Genomic DNA, 18,833 nt, shown 5'->3' on the forward strand with positions numbered 1-18,833 from the left:
CACCTCTCACATTACACCACCCTCCACCTCACACTACACACCCTCCCACCTCTCCTCTACACTACCCTCCCACCTCACACACTATCCTCCCATACCTCTCCCCACACCCCTCCACACCTCTCACACTACACTACCCTCACACCTCTACACTACCTCCAACCTCTCACACTACACACACCTCACACCACTCCACACCTGTCACACTACACCACCCTCCACACCTCTCACACTACACCTCCACCTCACACTACAATACCTCCACACCTCTCTCACTACACTACCTCCACACCTCCACACTACCCTCCCACCTCTCCACACCACACTACCTCCAAACCTCTCATACTACACAACCCTCCCACCTCACACTACACTACACTCCACCTCACACAATACCCTCCACACCTCTCCTACACTACACTCCACACCTCACACTACCTCCACACTTCTCACCCTCCACACCTCCCACACCCCTCCACCTCTCTACACCTCCACACCTCCCACACTACCTCTCATTACACCCTCCACACCTCTCCCCTCACACCTCCTCACACTACACCTCCACACCTCACCTCCCCTCACCCTCCACACCTCTCACACTACACTATCCTCCACAACTCACTACACTACCCTCCCACCTCACACTTACACTCTCCACACCTCCACTCCTCCACATCTCACACTACCTCACCTCCACACTACCTCCACACCTCACACTACTGCCCTCCCACCTCCACACTACACAACCCTCCACACCTCCACTACACTCCCACACACCTCTCACACTACACTACCCCTCCACCTCTCACACTACACCTACACTCCTCACCTCTCACTACACTACCTCCACCACCTCACACACCCTCCACACCTCTCCTACCCCTCCCACTCACACTACCTCCACACCTCCCCCTCCCACACCTCACACTACCATCCACACTCACACTACACTACCCCTCCACACCTCACACTACCTCCACCTCACACTACCTCCACACCTCCTACTACCTCCCTCACACTACACTACCCTCCACCTCACACTACACTCCCTCCACACCTCCTACACTACCATCACCTCACACTACACTACCTCCACACCTCCTACCTCCCCTCCACCTCACTACACTACCCCTCCACAATCACACACTACACTACCCTCCCCTCCTACTACCTCCACACCTCACACTACACTACCTCCACACCTCTCCAACCACTACCTCCACCTCACCACACTACCCCTCCACACCTCACACTACACACCCTCCACCTCTCACACTACACTCCCACACCTCTCACACCTCCCACACCTCACCTACACCACACCTCACACACCTCCCACACCTCTCCACACTACCCCTCCCACCTCTCCTACACTACCCTCCACCTCTCCCCTACACTACCCTCCCACCTCCCACTCCCACCTCACACCTCACCCTCCCACCTCCACTACACTACCCTCCACACTCCCCTCCCACCCTCCACACCTCACACCTCACACTACCCCTCCACACCTCCTCACACCACACCACACCCTACAACCCTCCCACACCACACCACCCTCCACACCCCCACACCCCACACCACCCACCAACCTCACACCACACCACCCTCCACACCCCACACCACACCCCCTCCACACCCCACACCACACCACCCTCCACACACCCTCACACCACACCACCCTCCACACCTCCCCACACCACACCACCCTCCACACCTCACACCACACCACCCCTCCCACACCTCCCCCACACCACACCATCCACCACACCCCACACCACCATCCCCTCCACCTCACACCACACTACCCTCCACACCTCACACTACACTACCTCCACACCTCTCACACTACACTATCCACCACACCCTCACACTACACCACCCTCCACACCCCACACTACACTCCCCCTCCACACCCTCACACTACACTACCCTCCACACCCTCACACCACACCACCCTCCACACCTCTCACACTACACTACTCCCCCACACCTCTCACACCACACACTTACTCCCCTCCACACCTCTCACACCACACCATCCACCACACCCTCACACCACACTACCCTCCACACCTCACACCACACCACCCTCCACACCTCACACCACACTACCCCCTCCACACCTCCCCACACCACCACCCTCTCCACACCTCTCACACTACACTACCCTCCACACCTCTCACACTACACTATCCCTCCACACCTCACACCACACTATCCCCCTCCACACCCCACACCACACCACCCTCCACACCCTCACACCCACACCACCCCCTCCACACCTCACACACACCACTCCCTCCACACCTCTCACACCACACCACCCCTCCTCCACACCTCCCTCACACCACACCACACCCACACCCCCACACCACTCACCTCCACACCTCTCACACCACACTACCCTCCACACCTCCACACCACACTACTCCTCCACACCTCCCCCACACTACACTATCCACCACACCTCACACTACACTATCCTCCACACCTCACACTACACTACCCTCCACACCTCTCACACCTCACTTCCCTCCACACCTCTCACTTAGCATCTTTCCTACACTGTTCTTTACTGTCCTCTAAAATTTCTATTCCTGTTATTCATTTTTATTATCTTTGATTCTGCTTCTGTACATTATCTCAATTCTATTTATATATTGTCTCCTTGTGTGTTAAGAGCTGAGGTTTACTACATGTTTTCATATACTTTTCTTAATACAAGTTAACAACAATGGTCTTAATTTCACTACATTTGTGTAATTATGGAGAAACAAAAAGATCTATGTTTCTCATTCAAGTACTGTATCCTGATTGTTATGGTTATTCCATGGCTGAGGATGGCATTATAATGGTTGATCACATCACATATATTTCTTTTGAAAACTTGGATTCTACTATATTGCTTTTAATGCACTAAATAACACACACGATGAACAAATTGTTAAATTCTCATTAGAGCTTAACACTAAGAAGCTGCAACTCTACTATTTATTAGTAATAAAGACAATTTTATCACAAGATCAAGTCTCCATTGAATAAGAATTTAATTCTGAATCAACAGAAGGGATCAAGCGAGTTGGTCAGTTTACTGTTCTTATAACCTGCTCATATACACCTGATCTTTGATATATATCACACCACTAAGCTGGGCACTGCTCATTAAGATGTTATGATGACACAATGTGATCGTGTGGACTTTTAACTATAGTATTTGCATGCTAACCTAGCCCATAAGCCACGCCACTGTTCTATAAAAATAGATGATTGTTTCATAGAAAATGTTTGTGTAGCTGTCCATTTTTCGAACTAAATATGTTCACGATTGGTAAGCAGACCCGTTAATCTCTAAAATAATGTTAAATATCTGGAATACCAAAATTTAAATGATTTCAAGGCATTAGCTCTTAAGAGAGGATGTTAGAAAATTTCAAATATTTATTTCAAAAGGTCGAAGTCAAAGATGAAATTCGCTTTTGAATGAAGCCTTTTTATTATTTCTTTGCTTTGTACCAAACATATAGAGAAACAATTGACTTAGGCTATGATATAGTGGGATTTTAAACATTGTTTTTTAAGTACGGTATGCATATAGCATATGTTCCGACTTAAATACAAATCCGACTGACTAACGTCCTCAGGAACGGAGCCCATTCGCAACCCGGGGACCCCCTATATCACACATCATTCCCGAAGACCAAAATGCACGTCTTAAATGGTGCATTTGAGTATCAGGAATCCCAAATGCTTGACCACAGAGGTTTTATATTGAGTTTTAGGAGAATTTTCCACTTTTTCTTTGATACCAAGTACTTTCTTTTTTTACTTTTATACTTCTATCCTCTTTGCCACTGATTGGGCCATTAACCGCTTGGGCAGTCAGTCACATCTCTGCTACGCACTGTTGGCAAGTACTTGGCATGCACTGGCTTCTGAATGTATTTGAACCTACTCCAGTGTTGGTCAAGTCTGGTCTTAAAACAGCTCACATTCAGTTCCGTCAGAACACTCTCCGGTAGGTTGTTCCAAGAGCTTACAATTCTCACCCAAAAAAGTTTGCCCTCACAGTTTTCTGGATTTGAGCTGTGACCCCTTGTGGGGTGGCGTCCGCTAGCTCAAGGTATGGACACTTGACTAAGATGTTTAGATACTGTACTTCGATTAAGTCACCCCTTGCCCATCTGTAGTATGCTAGGCAGTTGCAAGCACTCCAATCTCTCTGGGAAACTGAGGTTCCGTAGAGCAGGCGCCATTTTCAATCAACTGACAGTCCCTAGCATATCTCGGGGACCAGCCGGGTTAACAGTACTCCAGACGGGGAAGCACCTCACTCTTGAAGATCATGACGAGCAACAGACCATCCAGATATCTAAACAACTTCTTGGAAGACCTATTAGTTTCGTTGCCTGATTCACCTTCTCACATTGGCCCGAGAACTTAAGTTCATTGTCGACATACACACCCAGATCCTTTTCACATTCGGTCTCAATTAATGCAGTCTCTTCATCCCGTTGGAACATGTGATATGCGTCCTTACTATTGGTACGTCCCAGGTGCATCCTCTTTCACTTAGTGACATTAAATCTTACCAGCCATTTCTTCGACCATATTCTTGAAGCTCACAGAGATCCTTCTGCAACTCTTCACAACCTGTTTCGTTTTTAATTTCCCTATATAACTTGGTATCAACCACAAACATTTGTATGGAGGAATGCACAACATCTGGCATGTCATTTAAGAAACAAACAAAAAAGCAATAACGGGCCCAACACACTGCCCTGTGACGGGTACACGTGATGATTTCATACCATTAATCACCACACACTGCTTGTGATCATGCAGAAAGTCTCTGATCCACGCTAGGACACTTCTCCAAATCCCGTACCCTCCCAGTTTAATTCTCAGCCTTTCACGGGGTACGCTGTTGAAAGCCTTGGCAAAATCTAGGTATACTGTCTATATTGCCACCCTGTTCCAGAATTTGGGTCCAAACATCCAGTACCTTGAGTAATTGTGTTAGGTAGGAGTGTCCAGGCATAAAACCGTGTTGACAGTCCTTTACAAGGTTGTTTCGTAGTAGATGTTCCATCATGGCATCTCTTATAATGCTCTCAAGCACTTTACATACCATGCTGGTCAGGCTCACCGTTCTATAGTTGTTCGTGAAGTGACGATCGCCCTTCTTAAAAATAGGACTCACATAAGCCATTTTCCAGTCACTGGGGACATTTTGCTCATTCAGGCATCTACAGAACAGGATCTTCAGGGGCTCAGCAAGCTCATTATATAACTCTCTTAGCACTCTGGGATGCACTATGTCAGGGCCAGGACTCGTATGAACCTTTAGCTTTGGCATTTTATTTCTTATAACCTCTTCTGAGAAGACAATGTGGGTCAGCACTGTGTCAAACTGTCTGTCTTCAAACGCAAGAAGATTGTTTGCATCCTCTCTTTTGAATACCGAGGAAAAGAAACTGTTCAACGCCTCTGTCTTTTCCTGGTGAGAATCTGCGTAACTATCATCTTCAAGCCTCAGGTCTGATAAGCTTACTCGCGTTATGTGTTCTTTTTGCACTACAGCTATCAATGCCACCATTTTTGTTTCTTCTGAAACATGTTATGGGAAGAAAACTGGTCAACAGCGGGAATTATTCTCATTAACCCTCTCGTTGTCTTTCAACGCAAATTGCATTGCTAAGCACATTTGTGCTGGCGCGACCCCTCCCGCTCAGCTGTATCTCACACTGGAAGCGGAAATGCGGCAACAGCAGACCGACAATATCAACCACCTACGTTCCTCCCACTAGCCTCGTGGGCTGGCAGTTGCATCTCTAAGGGTTCAATTTCGGTCTGAATTGCTCTACCGAACCTGTATTAAAAGACTGTGAGGTGGTGAGATTTCCGACCAGCCAGGAGTACCAGAGAGTTAACAGGTCTTACAGGTTGAATTCGTTAATCATACCAGACAAATGATATGCCTTATTGGGAATATCCCTTACTGAGAGGGTTTACTGTATGTAGTCATTAATATTAAGAATTAATATCACAGTCCTTTACTGGAGTTTAGGAAATCATAATTATGAACTGGAGTTTATATGTAAATTTAGTGACAAAATAAGGACACAAGATATCACTGGATATTTGCAGTCTTCCAATATAAAATGAATTTAAGAAAGTGTATATTGTATATCGCAACTGTTCCCACACTACCTACCATCACTGGGGAGAAATTAACATGAATAAATTTTAGATAGCAACACTTCCATTATAAAAAAAATATGGAGAAAAGCTCCATCAAGTCATAGCTTAAATAACACTATTTCCTGAACTACTATACTGTACTGTTTAAAGAAGTTTTTAAGCCACATTTTACAGCCGTAGTGAATATATATATATATATATATATATATATATATATATATATATATATATATATATATATATATATATATATATATATATATATACTTCATTTTTAGTCCTTATACGATTCCTTGCTGGTGAGGTCGTTGATTATATGTTCAAAGTCTGCGTGTTATATGGACTAAAAATGAAGTATATATATGTACCTCGCGTTTCATACCAGCTGGATTCGGTAAAATGCTACTGACACCACATAAGAGGCACGGGCAGTTTCCCAATGAGGTTCACGGCGCCATCAGCTCGATGAACAGGCTTTGTGTGAAATATAACAGAGTCTAGAACTGCTTTTAGTGTCCTTGTGGCCTAGCCGGTAAGCGTTCCCTAGTCACACCCAGTAGGTCGAGGGTTCGATTCCTTGCTGGTGAGGTCGTTGATTATATGTTCAAAGTCCGCGTGTTATATGGACTAAAAATGAAGTATATATATGTACCTCGCGTTTCATACCAGCTGGATTCGGTAAAATGCTACTGACACCACATAAGAGGCACGGGCAGTTTCCCAATGAGGTTCACGGCGCCATCAGCTCGATGAACAGGCTTTGTGTGAAATATAACAGAGTCTAGAACTGCTTTTAGTGTCCTTGTGGCCTAGCCGGTAAGCGTTCCCTAGTCACACCCAGTAGGTCGAGGGTTCGATTCCTTGCTGGTGAGGTCGTTGATTATATGTTCAAAGTCCGCGTGTTATATGGACTAAAAATGAAGTATATATATATATATATATATATATATATATATATATAGAGAGAGAGAGAGAGTACAACTTCATAACATATTCTGTTAAGTTTTCTATGTAATTACCACATACATAATCCCATATGGTTAAGTATAATAATTATTCAACTAAAACAAAGAATTTCTCATAAATTTATACTCTATGTACTAAACCTATTTCAGGAAAAATTGGAAATGAAGTAGCATAATGTACACAGGCCAAAAATATACCACAGATATTAATTCTAAATTACTATACAGTAACTAGTAAAAAATAATTTAAGTTTTAAATATGTAGGTAGTATATGCTGTATTTTAGTGCTACAGGTTGAGGCATTAGAAATTATCTTGTAATAAAAATGGCTAAAGTGAAATCCTAACCTACATTTGTTTCTACACTAAGAGGATAAATTTTTTGTACGTATTGTATAAAAAAAATCAAATAATTCCACATCATATCGAAATTCTATTTAAAGTATTGATTATTTAAAAGGAAAACTCACAGATTTCAGAAACATATATGCAACAATTTACAACCCTACGAAAAATTACAATTACAAAAATATCACATTAACACAATCATAAATATTCATAAAACTATGTAAATTTCAATATACTATAGACCCAATAAGTTGGCAGTGTCTATTAATATACATGACAATATTATGCCATACAAATTAATATACATTATTAAAAAATTATTAATATTAATTTTCATTGCATTTAAACATACATATCAATCACCTTTCCTATACAGCATCATCATCATCATCATCATCATCATAATAATAATACTAATAATAATAATAATAATAATAATAATAATAATAATGATAATGATAATAATAATAATAATAATAATAATAATAATAATAATAATAATATTAATGAACTTCATAACTGTTAATTCTCTTTTAATGAATAATAAAAAGTTAAGACAAAGCTAAATATTATTTATCATTACACTTGACTGTGATATTGGCTGTAACTTATTACACAAATAATTTGTCAGAAGATTAGCATCACTTAAGGCCACTGCCAGAAACCTTGTGTGATTTTGTAATAGCCTGCTCCCTGGGTGATATTTTGACTTCCCTCTCCCTGTGTGACATTATACCATTCCACCTTTTATGTAAAAATGTATAAATTTGCTATAAAAAAGGCTCCTACCCATTCAGACTGGCCCCACACCTGCGGTCAATATACTTACTGTTGGAGGCGAAAGATTCATGCAATAGGACCCACGTCGTTCTGGACCAATACTTGAGTGTCTCCTGATTGGCAGAGAGCCTGTGGATGTCTCGCCAGGGGAGGAGGCAGAGGAATGAGCTACACGAATCTTTGGAGGCATCATTAACTCGTTGTCTGACAGTCGACGGCCAATGGTTGCTGATTGGACACGAAGTAGGTTGGAATCCGGTGACGAGGGACCTGATTAGTCAGTAGGGATTGACCTCATTAGGGTTTGCAAGGTAATTTTGTTTACAATGCAATATATATATATATATATATATATATATATATATATATATATATATATATATATATATATATATATATATATATATATATATTATATATATATATATATATATATATATATATATATATATATATATATATATATATAATATATATATATATATATATATATATATATATATATATATATATATATATATATATATATATATATATATATATATATATATATATATATATATATATATATGGGTGCTACTATAACATGCGGTCTACAAGATATTTACGTTAGATTAGGTTAGGTTAGGCTAGGTCAGGTCAGGTCAGGTCAGGTTAGACTAAAGATATCTTTGTAGACTGCACCATATCATAGCACCTACATTTGTAATTAAACCAACAGAGATAATTGGGAATATTTACATACTAATATGGTATTTGATAATTAGGATGAAATATTTGCACTACAATTTATAGAGTTCATAGGAATACAGGTAACATGAAACTAAAAATAGTGAACAAAGAAATTACTGAAACAATAAATAAACTTCAAATGTCATTATCACTGAGGCACTGAACATTTAGAGAATGAATACTAATATACTGTACAAGGAAAACTGTCAAAAATCAAATAACTGTGAACAAGAATGCAATGACAAGCAAATTCCTTTAGATACAAGTTCTCAAATTAGATTGGTGCAGAACTGTTTAAATAACTGTCAAATGATCTAGGTTGATGTATAAAATGATTAACGTGTAATAATTATGACAATAAGTTTCAAAATACTGTAAAAGAAGATGACAAAAATGCTGAACATTCATTGTTACAAAAAGCGTACACTTTGCAAAATTAAAAAAAAAATCCAAAAAAAGGTTTGAGACAAAAACGAGTCTCCACCAAAACAAATTTTCTAAATTACATACAGAAAAAAGAAGCCTTGTAATGTTACCTTTTATCCCTTCGTTTACTCTCACCTCATGGAGACCAAAATATCACCCAAAATGAGAACTAGGAAAAATAAGTCCTTGGCGATTACTATGAACTCCTCATTTGGTAATGATGTGATAATTAATACTGATCACAAACAACTTTTTCATCAACCCAGAACCACCAAATTAATCATTAAAAAACACACTATAATAACTTATCTAGGCCCACCCATTAACTAAATTGTGACTATTAAATTATTATCATCATCTATTGACGTATTTGCCACCTGTCTCATTTTCTACTAACAGATACCTTACCAATCTAAGAGTCAAGTTGTCTTCATACACTGAACTACCAATTATAAGAACATAAGAACATAAGAATGGAGGAAACTGCAGCGGGCCTATTGGCCCATACTGGGCAGTCCCGTTTACACCCAACCCCTATTGCTCATATGAGCATCCAACCTATGTTTGAAGCAATTCAGCGTATTCGAGTTAATGATGATATTTGGTAACTTGTTCCATTCATCCACTACTCTGTTTCCAAACCAGTGTTTACCAATTTCACGCCTAAATCTAAATTTGTCTAATTTAAAACCATTGTTACGAGTTCGCTCCTGGTTGGATAGTTTGAGTACCTTTGTAATGACCCCTTTGTTTAGCCCTGCCTTCCACTTGTACACCTCTATCAGGTCGCCCCTCGCTCTACGTCTCTCAAGGGAGTGCAAATTAAGATGCTTTAACCTGTCTCTATACTCAAGGTTCCTAATGCCCGGGATTAGTCTTGTCATTCTCCTCTGAATTCTTTCCAAGGATTCTATATCCATTCTGTAATACGGTGACCAGAACTGAACTGCGTAATCCAGGTGTGGTCTCACACTTCCGTTCATCCATTAATACAAAAATTTAATTCCAAGTTATATAAAATAGAGCTTCCCTGTCTCTGCTTAATAACTACTAACATAACCATTCATCACTATTTTCAAAGTCTTCACACAACTCATCTCCCTATCAACAGAGTATGGGCTGTTATCCATTAGAATGACATTCCAAGACAAAACAAAGTTAAATATAACCAATGTAAATTCTATATTGTCTAATAAGGGAATAAATAGCGATGGCAAAGTCCACAGCTCATCCTGGACATGCCAGTTTGATTCAGCGGCCAGTCAGTACTCAGTATGTCCACACCAGTCATGTTATAGCAAGGGTCAAATGAGACATATATTTCCTAAAGTGACTGTGGTCTCTTAAAGTGTAATATAAACCGTATAAAAAGAAGTGCTAAGTTTCAGTAAGTGAAATTTCTCAAATAATTAAAATAAATTATTCCGAGTACTGAATAATCATCTGCAATCAGATGTTGGTGCAGAAACACAGGCAGTTTTAGTCCCCCAAGTTCAAGACAATGACAGATACTTTTTTCTTTTACTACAAATGCAAGTCCAAAAGAAAATTTTCTCAAACAATTTCCTGGACCCATTTCTGAATCTCAATTATTTCCCAACTCAGCTACAGGCCAGTCAAAACCTTCTAAGAAAGGATGTCTTTCTCCTCAAAAACGAAAAAGTAAGATTCTACTACACACCTCCAATTATCATCTTCCCTCCTTTAGCCTCTGCTGCAATTATCCTCAATAGGAACACAGGAAATGTCCAAACTACAACCCATTTTCTAACCCTATCTATCCCTGTAATTATAGCAGTACTGTATGCCCAAAAGAGAACTATGAAAACAGCACAAATCCAACAACTGTAGTCTTGATGTCATACAAGCTGTAGTAACTTGCACAACAATTTGTACATTACAGTAGGAACAGCAAAACAGATGTTTGTTTACACAATGCATCACCTGTGGCATCCTGTGAAGAGTGAGAGAAATACATTACAAAGTTCAACAGTACAAGGCACGTGCAGCAATAACAGTAATTGCAGTGTCAAGAAATTTGACAAGTGAAAAAGAAAGTTCACTTCTGGATTATGTTGGTCACTTTTGACTAGAAAATTATTCACTGAGTGTTTGTTTTATCTTAACATAGATTAAGAATAATTTGTTAACAACAACTGTTCTCTAACACCAGAGAGTGTATTTGAAGGTTAATTTCTAGAGTGCTTCATCACTTGCTTTCGTAAATTTTTCTTTTATGTCACTTGGCACCATGAAGTGGTATAATAGATGAAACCTTTGTCCTAATATCCACAATGTTGAAGCTCAGCCACAAGGCACACAGGGCCATGATACTGGCAGTGGCCCTTTTTTCTACTTAATTTCATATAAATAACAAATTATGAATAGAAATAACTTCATTTCAATGGCTTGTAACAACTGATTAAATGACAAGAAGTACTCCCATAACAGTACTATTGAAGCATTGTATGTACAGTACAGTATTGCAAAGCAACATGCAGTGCTAGAAGCAGATCAATATGGTTTTTGAGCTCAGTCAGACTTACATAATTCATCTTACTATTCTTCTATTCCTTTGTAATAAAAGTAACTTCCTTGAATAGTTGATCAGGTATTCCTCATAATTCCGAAATCACTTTGGAAAAGGATATTAAGAAACTAATAATTACTTGAGGGTGATGCGTTGGGTCACTCTGGAGTCACTCATTGACCTGCCATTAAGTACTATACTGTATAGGTACTGTTCTGGCACACACCAAGTATTATATAATACTGTACAGTAAACCCTCCAGTTTGGCAACTTTCTGTTTGGCGAATTCGAAGTTGGAGGTCAAAATTCAAAGTACCCTGCCCTCCATTTTGGCGACCAAACCCTCACCTTTGGCGAGAGTTTAAATTTAAATTAATTCACAACTAATAATTGTAGAATAATAAGTGCAAGATAAATCGCGCTTAATACTACTGGTGAGCATTTACCGAGCGCAAAGCGCCAGTCAGCTATTCAGGTAGCCATTTTGACCACATTCCCGCTGTTTGTTTGAGTGACTTTGGCCTTGTGTAAATTTTTTTATTCACTCTCGCTTGGCGCGGTGTTCTCGTGCGGATTAATGGCCTCAAAAGTACCTGGGAGTATTGGAGGGGATGATAGTGGTAGTGAAAGACCATCTGAGCGCCCAGGCGGTTCAACTGATGGGGTGAAAACATAGACGAAAAATTCTCGTGAGTATCAAGTTGGGAAGAAAATTAAAAAGTACTCATTTGAGGATAAGAGAAAGATTGTGGATATAATTGAGCTTGCCAAAGGACTTTTATTTTGAAGGCTTTGACCTAGTGGGGGCGGAGGCAGAGGCAGTGGTGGAGGAGGGGGGCGACGGACGTTTGCCTTCCTACCCCAGCCTCAGATACCAGCTTAGTGTACATTAAGCACCTTAACTTATAATTTTAAGGTTGGTTTTATATGTTTATGTTGATTAACTAATTATTCATTCTCTTTCAGCAATAAAATATAGGTTATATGTGGGTAAAATAGGAAAAAATTGAGACTGGCTGGCCCTCGGTACCAATTAGGCTTTTTCCCATTGGATTAAGCCCTCTGGTTTGGCGAGTCTGGGTTTGGGGAGGTTTTTTCGGCACCAATTAGTCGCCAAACAGGACGGTTTACTGTAATGCATATAGATCTTGGTCTGATAGATATCATTTGCTGGGTATTGTACAACTCAAAAATCAATCTTTTAAATACACCATTGTATAGTAAATACTAAATACACTATAGTATATGACCTCACATCCAAAAGTGAACATACTGTATATTACTAAAAACACAAAAAAAGAGAACAATTGGAAAGACAGATGATAATAAATTGCTCAACAATATTTACTATTTAGGAAAATATTCTTGACTAACGATTATGGCAATTTAAAATTTGATTAGCAAAAAGTCGACAGTGTTGTCATGAAATGTGTAATATTTAGACTCACAATCGTTAGTCAACATAAGCCCAAAGGTAAATCCCAGTAATGTGTGTTAGGATTTTGGTCCCGTTAATATGATATCCAACAGTAGGCATTGGGAGATTACTAGTCATCCATAATTCAAGAATTTAAGAACTTACATAGGTGACATTGGGGAAATAATTAACCTATGAATTCATATGAGAGCAATGTCTTGGCTTGACTGTTTTATTTTGAAAGACCTTGAAATTCACTTTTGAGTCTCATTTATGCTACTTGTTGTGTAAAGAGGAGCAGAGCCGACACTTGGATATTTATTCAGTAAAATTGTCATGTAAGTTCACATTGGTTCATTCTGTACACAGTTGTTGTTTTAGATTTAAGACTTTCAGCTGTCATAGTTGTTAAGTACAGTAGAAGTCACGTTGCTAGAAGAGAAAGCTTTTAAACATTGCTGTACAATGCACTATCAAGTAACTAAAAAATATATGTAACATGAAGATATTTACTTTAGATGGTAACTGTTTGATACTGTGCACAGGCCATAGTTCAGCAACATACTGCACACTATGATCAGTTAAAGCACTTTGAAATCCTTTATGATGCCTTGTATGAATTTAAAAAAATAACTTTTCTCATTAAAAAGATATAATTAATGATAATTTTATTTCATGGCATTAATTATTTTCTTTTCATGTGAGAGCTTATAAGTATGTTTGAAGTGACTGTCAAAATTAACTTTCAAGAAGTTGATACAGCGGTCACCTCCTGTCTCAAGGCTCTGGTTCGAGATCAGGACACCCCTAGTTCACACAGCTGAGGACAAGTAGTTATCTCATCATTTCAGGGAGTGAAATTTGTCTAGTGCAGTGCCGGCTACATTGCACTCCTTATGTAATAATGGCTTAGCATACAGTGTAGTGTATCTACACTGCCTCTAATAGGCTGTTAGGCATATAAGCGAATCTTTTCTATTTAGCACGAGTCAATCTGGCGCATCATTTTTAAAATTTTTGCGCCTAATGTTTCTCTGGGCACGCTACACTGTCCTAAGTGTAAAGCTGTACTATACATGTACTCAAAATAATGTACTAAATGATAACTAAAATTTTTGTCTATAGGATGTTTATATTCAAATTAATCACTATCTTATAAGAATTCCAGCAATGTAAATTATATTCTCTCATGTCAGTTCAGTGACATTTTATAAGAGAAAAACTTAGTCACTCTTAAGGACAGATAAATAAATAACCACTAAACCTTGGCATCAACTGTCAAACATATCACCTCACCTCCCTCCCTTCCCCCCATCTTCCCAGCCAGTAAACAGACCACTTCACATCCCTTAATTTTAGCTGTGTTGATTTATGAGTGTTTGTTTTAACATAATACTACAAAAAACAATGTTTTTTTTATTCTAGGAGATGGGCTGAGGTGCATCTTTTTCTTTTCTTTTATCCTCTTCACCACTGATCGGTTCGTTAGCCGCTTGGGCGATCGGTCACGTCTCTGTTACTCACTGTTGTTCAAGTACAGGGCATGCACCGGCTCCTGAATGTACCTCAACCTGCTCCAGTGTTGGTCAAGTCTGGTCTTGAAAGAGCTCACACTCGGTGCCGTCACAACACTCTCTGGTAGATTGTTCCAAGAGTTTACAACCCTCACTCCGAAAAAGTTTGCCCTCACAGTTTTCTGGACTTGCGGCTTCTTCAATCTTGAGCTGTGACCCTTTGTGGGGCGAGCGTCCGCCAGCTCCAAGTAAGGACACTCGACTGAGTAGTGCCCCTTGAGATGCTTATACACCTCAATTAGGTCACCCCTTGCCCGTCTGTAGTATAAGCTGGGCAAGTTCAGGCGCTCCAATCTCTCAGGGTAGCTGAGGTGCCGAAGTGCAGGCACCAGTCTGGTGGTCCTCCTTTGAACATTTTCAACCAACTGACAGTCCCTAGCATATCTCGGGGACCAGACTGGGTGACAGTACTCCAGATGGGGAAGCACTTCCCTCTTGAAGATCGTTACGAGGGACGGACCGTCTAGATATCTGAACGACCTTCTTATAAGACTCAATAATTTATTTGCCTGATTTACCTTCTTCTCGCAATGGCCCGAGAACTTCAGCTCATTGTCAACATACACACCTAGGTCCTTCTCACATTCAGTCTCAAATATTGCAGTTTCTTCATCCCGTTGGGACATATGATACGCCTCCTTACCGTTGGTATGCCCCAGGTGCATCCTCTTACACTTCGTGACATTGAATCTCAGCAGCCATTTCTTCGACCATTCTTGGAGCCCACAGAGGTACTTCTGCAGCTCTTCACAGTCCGCTTGGTTCTTGATTTCCCGAAATAACTTGGCGTCATCGGCAAACATTTGTATAGAGGGGTGTACGTCAGGCATGTCATTTATGAAACAAACAAACAACAGCGGGTCCAATACACTGCCCTGTGGTACCCCGCTTGTGACAGGTACTGAGGTACGGATGATGATTTCGTGCCATTAATCACCACACACTGCTTGCGGTCATGTAGAAAGTCTTCTATCCACGCTAGGACATTTCCCCGAATTCTGTATCCTTGTAGTTTGATTTTCAGCCTTTCGTGGGGTACACTGTCGAAAGCCTTGGCAAAATCTAGGTAAATAATGTCGATATTACCACCCTGTTCCAGAATATGGGTCCAAATATCCAATACCTTGAGCAATTGTGTTAAGTAGGAGCGCCGCGGCATAAAACCGTGTTGGCAGTCCTTTAGAAGGTTGTTTCGTAGATGTTCCATTGCGGTATCTCTGATAATACTCTCAAGCACTTTACATATTATGCTGGTCAGGTTCACCGGTCTATAGTTGTTCGTGGAGTGATGATCGTCCTTCTTGAAGATAGGACTCACATAAGGCTCTCAGTCTTTTTAGTATTTTGTGTTTCTCTCAAGTCACAAACTAAATTATTCCATTGAAACAACACTTCGATTTAGTGAGAATTCGGTTTAAAGCTACCTCTCTTGGAACGTATCTCGTGTTATATCGGCGTTCTACTGTACATCAATAATCTGGGGACATCTGTCAATTTGGTGACATTTGCCTTTTAGCATTACTTTTCCTCAAGTGAGTTATCTATAATGTTTTATTTTCCTTAAAAGTAACAGAAATAAAAAAAAACAATCATCAGCTTCCTGGGATCTGTCACCTTGCATATGATGCCCACTGGAGGTCGGCTGTATGTTTTACAAGTCAAAGTCTTGGTGGAAATTTAAACTTGATTACTTTACTGAGAACATCATCTATACTGAGATTATTGTTCATAAAAAAGTTAATACTTTATTTGTAGGTTCATTTGGTAAATACAGTACAGTAATTGTATACTGTACTCTTTACTGCTGAATCAATTACTGCACTGTAGATCATTCACAAAATTACATGAAATGTAAAAAAAAAAAAAAATACACCGAAAATACATGATGGTAAAAACACAAAAATACAAACATCTACTGTATGTCTTGCACTCATACGGAGAGGCGTAATGCACCCATTCAAAAACAGATGTCCAAGAGAGAAAATACATCAATATTGACTGACATAAAACAGCAAGATGACAACATAACTACTAACAACAGTATAAAACTTTACACAACACAACGTGCCTATTTGATCATCTTGCTCTCACTAACAATTATCCAGCTTGTAACTATTGTAGTGGCCAGGGATTCCCTACTCTGCCCCCACACGTGAAAAAATAAAATGTAAGGAACATGAAAAGTCCACTGACAAAGGGCACCATTAAGAGATAAAATAATAAGGTACTACAGTACTACACAATGGCTCATCACTGCTACATTGTAGAGCCTCTCACTCAAAGTAGCCAACATAAACCAATAATGTGAGAATGTGCTCAAAGTTTACGTTATAGGATCATAATGATCAGCTTTTACTGAGGTGTATTCCAACACATTCAATTAGGAAGAATATTCTTCATGTACTGTAGACCTTTGATGTTCCAAACTTCGGTGTTGTATGAATTTATGATCATGCACATTAAATAACTTCATAAGGCAAAGGGCCTATAATTTTGCCAAGAAATATTGTATTGTCCATTACCATTACTGTATTGTTATCAAAGCATCTGCTCACATAACCACTCACTAGTAAATTCTACTTGTTATTTGATCAATGTTACGATTTTATGTGTTTCAATGGCTAGAGTCTTTAAGTAAGGACTAGTAAAATACATCTCAAGATTTAACATCACTTTTACAAATAACAATATTCTTTCTTGATAATATTATCAACACTGTAAACTGTTTCTCTTACAGCAGGGTCAGGTAAGTGCTTGGATGGGTGACCGCCTGGAAATAAGCACCTGATGATTTTGTTGGTTATCCTCGGTCAAACTAATTAAATAACAATTATTTTTATTATTATTATCAAATAGTACTGCAATGTTGGTACATGCCAAACAAATCCTACTACACTACTTCATGATTATGATAAGAGCTATTTATCATTATCAGTTTACTAGCCATGTGGGCAGTTGGTCTATTCTTTGATTACTTTGTTATGACTTTTATTGTTCAGTGTTAGTACAAGAGGAAATCAGAGTACCCAGAATAAGCCTGTCATGTTTGGTGGTATCACATTGGATAAACACCCTTCTCACATCTGTCCCAAGCCAGATTTTAAACCCAGGACCCAACATTGAGAGATGCATTGTACCAGTGTACCACCAACTTCCCCTACCAACTACCACGAGTGCCATTACAACTATCTATACAATGTTTATTGCAACAGCTATTTCTACTGACATTACTACAACTACAGTATTCATATCTTGGTACCCTGCCATTAGTTTTTGTTCTAAATTGTATAATAAAGACAATACAGTACTGTACAGTACTGGTAAAATAACTTATCTAGAAACCACAATGGCACCAAATTAATACTCTCTTATTCAATAGTACTAATGTTTATTTTGGTCAGTATTAAATTTATATATATATTACTGTACATACAAATCTTTACTTTATGTCCTGATTGTCCTTACTCTTAATCTTCAACTTCCTGAATCTTTATAGCATGCCCTTAAAATTCGTGGGGGATTGGGTCTCAAAATGGCGGGGAATTGCCAAATCCGCGAATATCATCAATTTTACTGATGACTGGGGGTGGGGTGGGGGGGCGGGTTACATTTTTTGTACATAAATAAAAAAATCTGATATTTGTTAATTATTATTATTATTTTTTACATTGTTTTAAGTACAGTGAACCCTCAAAGATCCCGACTAAAAGGGGTGACCACCTGCCCGAAAAAGCCGATTGTCCGTATCATCCGGTAAATGTACTAGATGTATAAAAACGATAAATAATGATATAAAAAATATAAAAAATACAGTGCCGTATTGTTACGGCATATAAGATGCATCCCCCATTTTAGTAGTT

The 18,833-nt window shown here is 39.5% G+C and overlaps 1 protein-coding gene across 1 annotated transcript in view; it reads right to left on the reverse strand.

The window, feature by feature from the left end:
* Positions 1-18,833, reverse strand: part of LOC121862401 (SCY1-like protein 2) — a 225,703-nt gene that overhangs the window by 51,655 nt on the left and 155,215 nt on the right. Inside the window, exon 6 of the mRNA XM_042360665.1 lies at positions 8,344-8,564. Within this exon, the coding sequence (XP_042216599.1) occupies positions 8,344-8,564 (221 nt within the window). The remainder of the gene's footprint in view (positions 1-8,343; positions 8,565-18,833) is intronic.

Source organism: Homarus americanus, unplaced genomic scaffold (assembly GCF_018991925.1).
Source record: "Homarus americanus isolate GMGI-L3 unplaced genomic scaffold, GMGI_Hamer_2.0 scaffold31037, whole genome shotgun sequence".
In the NCBI taxonomy this organism is placed as follows: Eukaryota; Metazoa; Arthropoda; class Malacostraca; order Decapoda; family Nephropidae; genus Homarus; species Homarus americanus.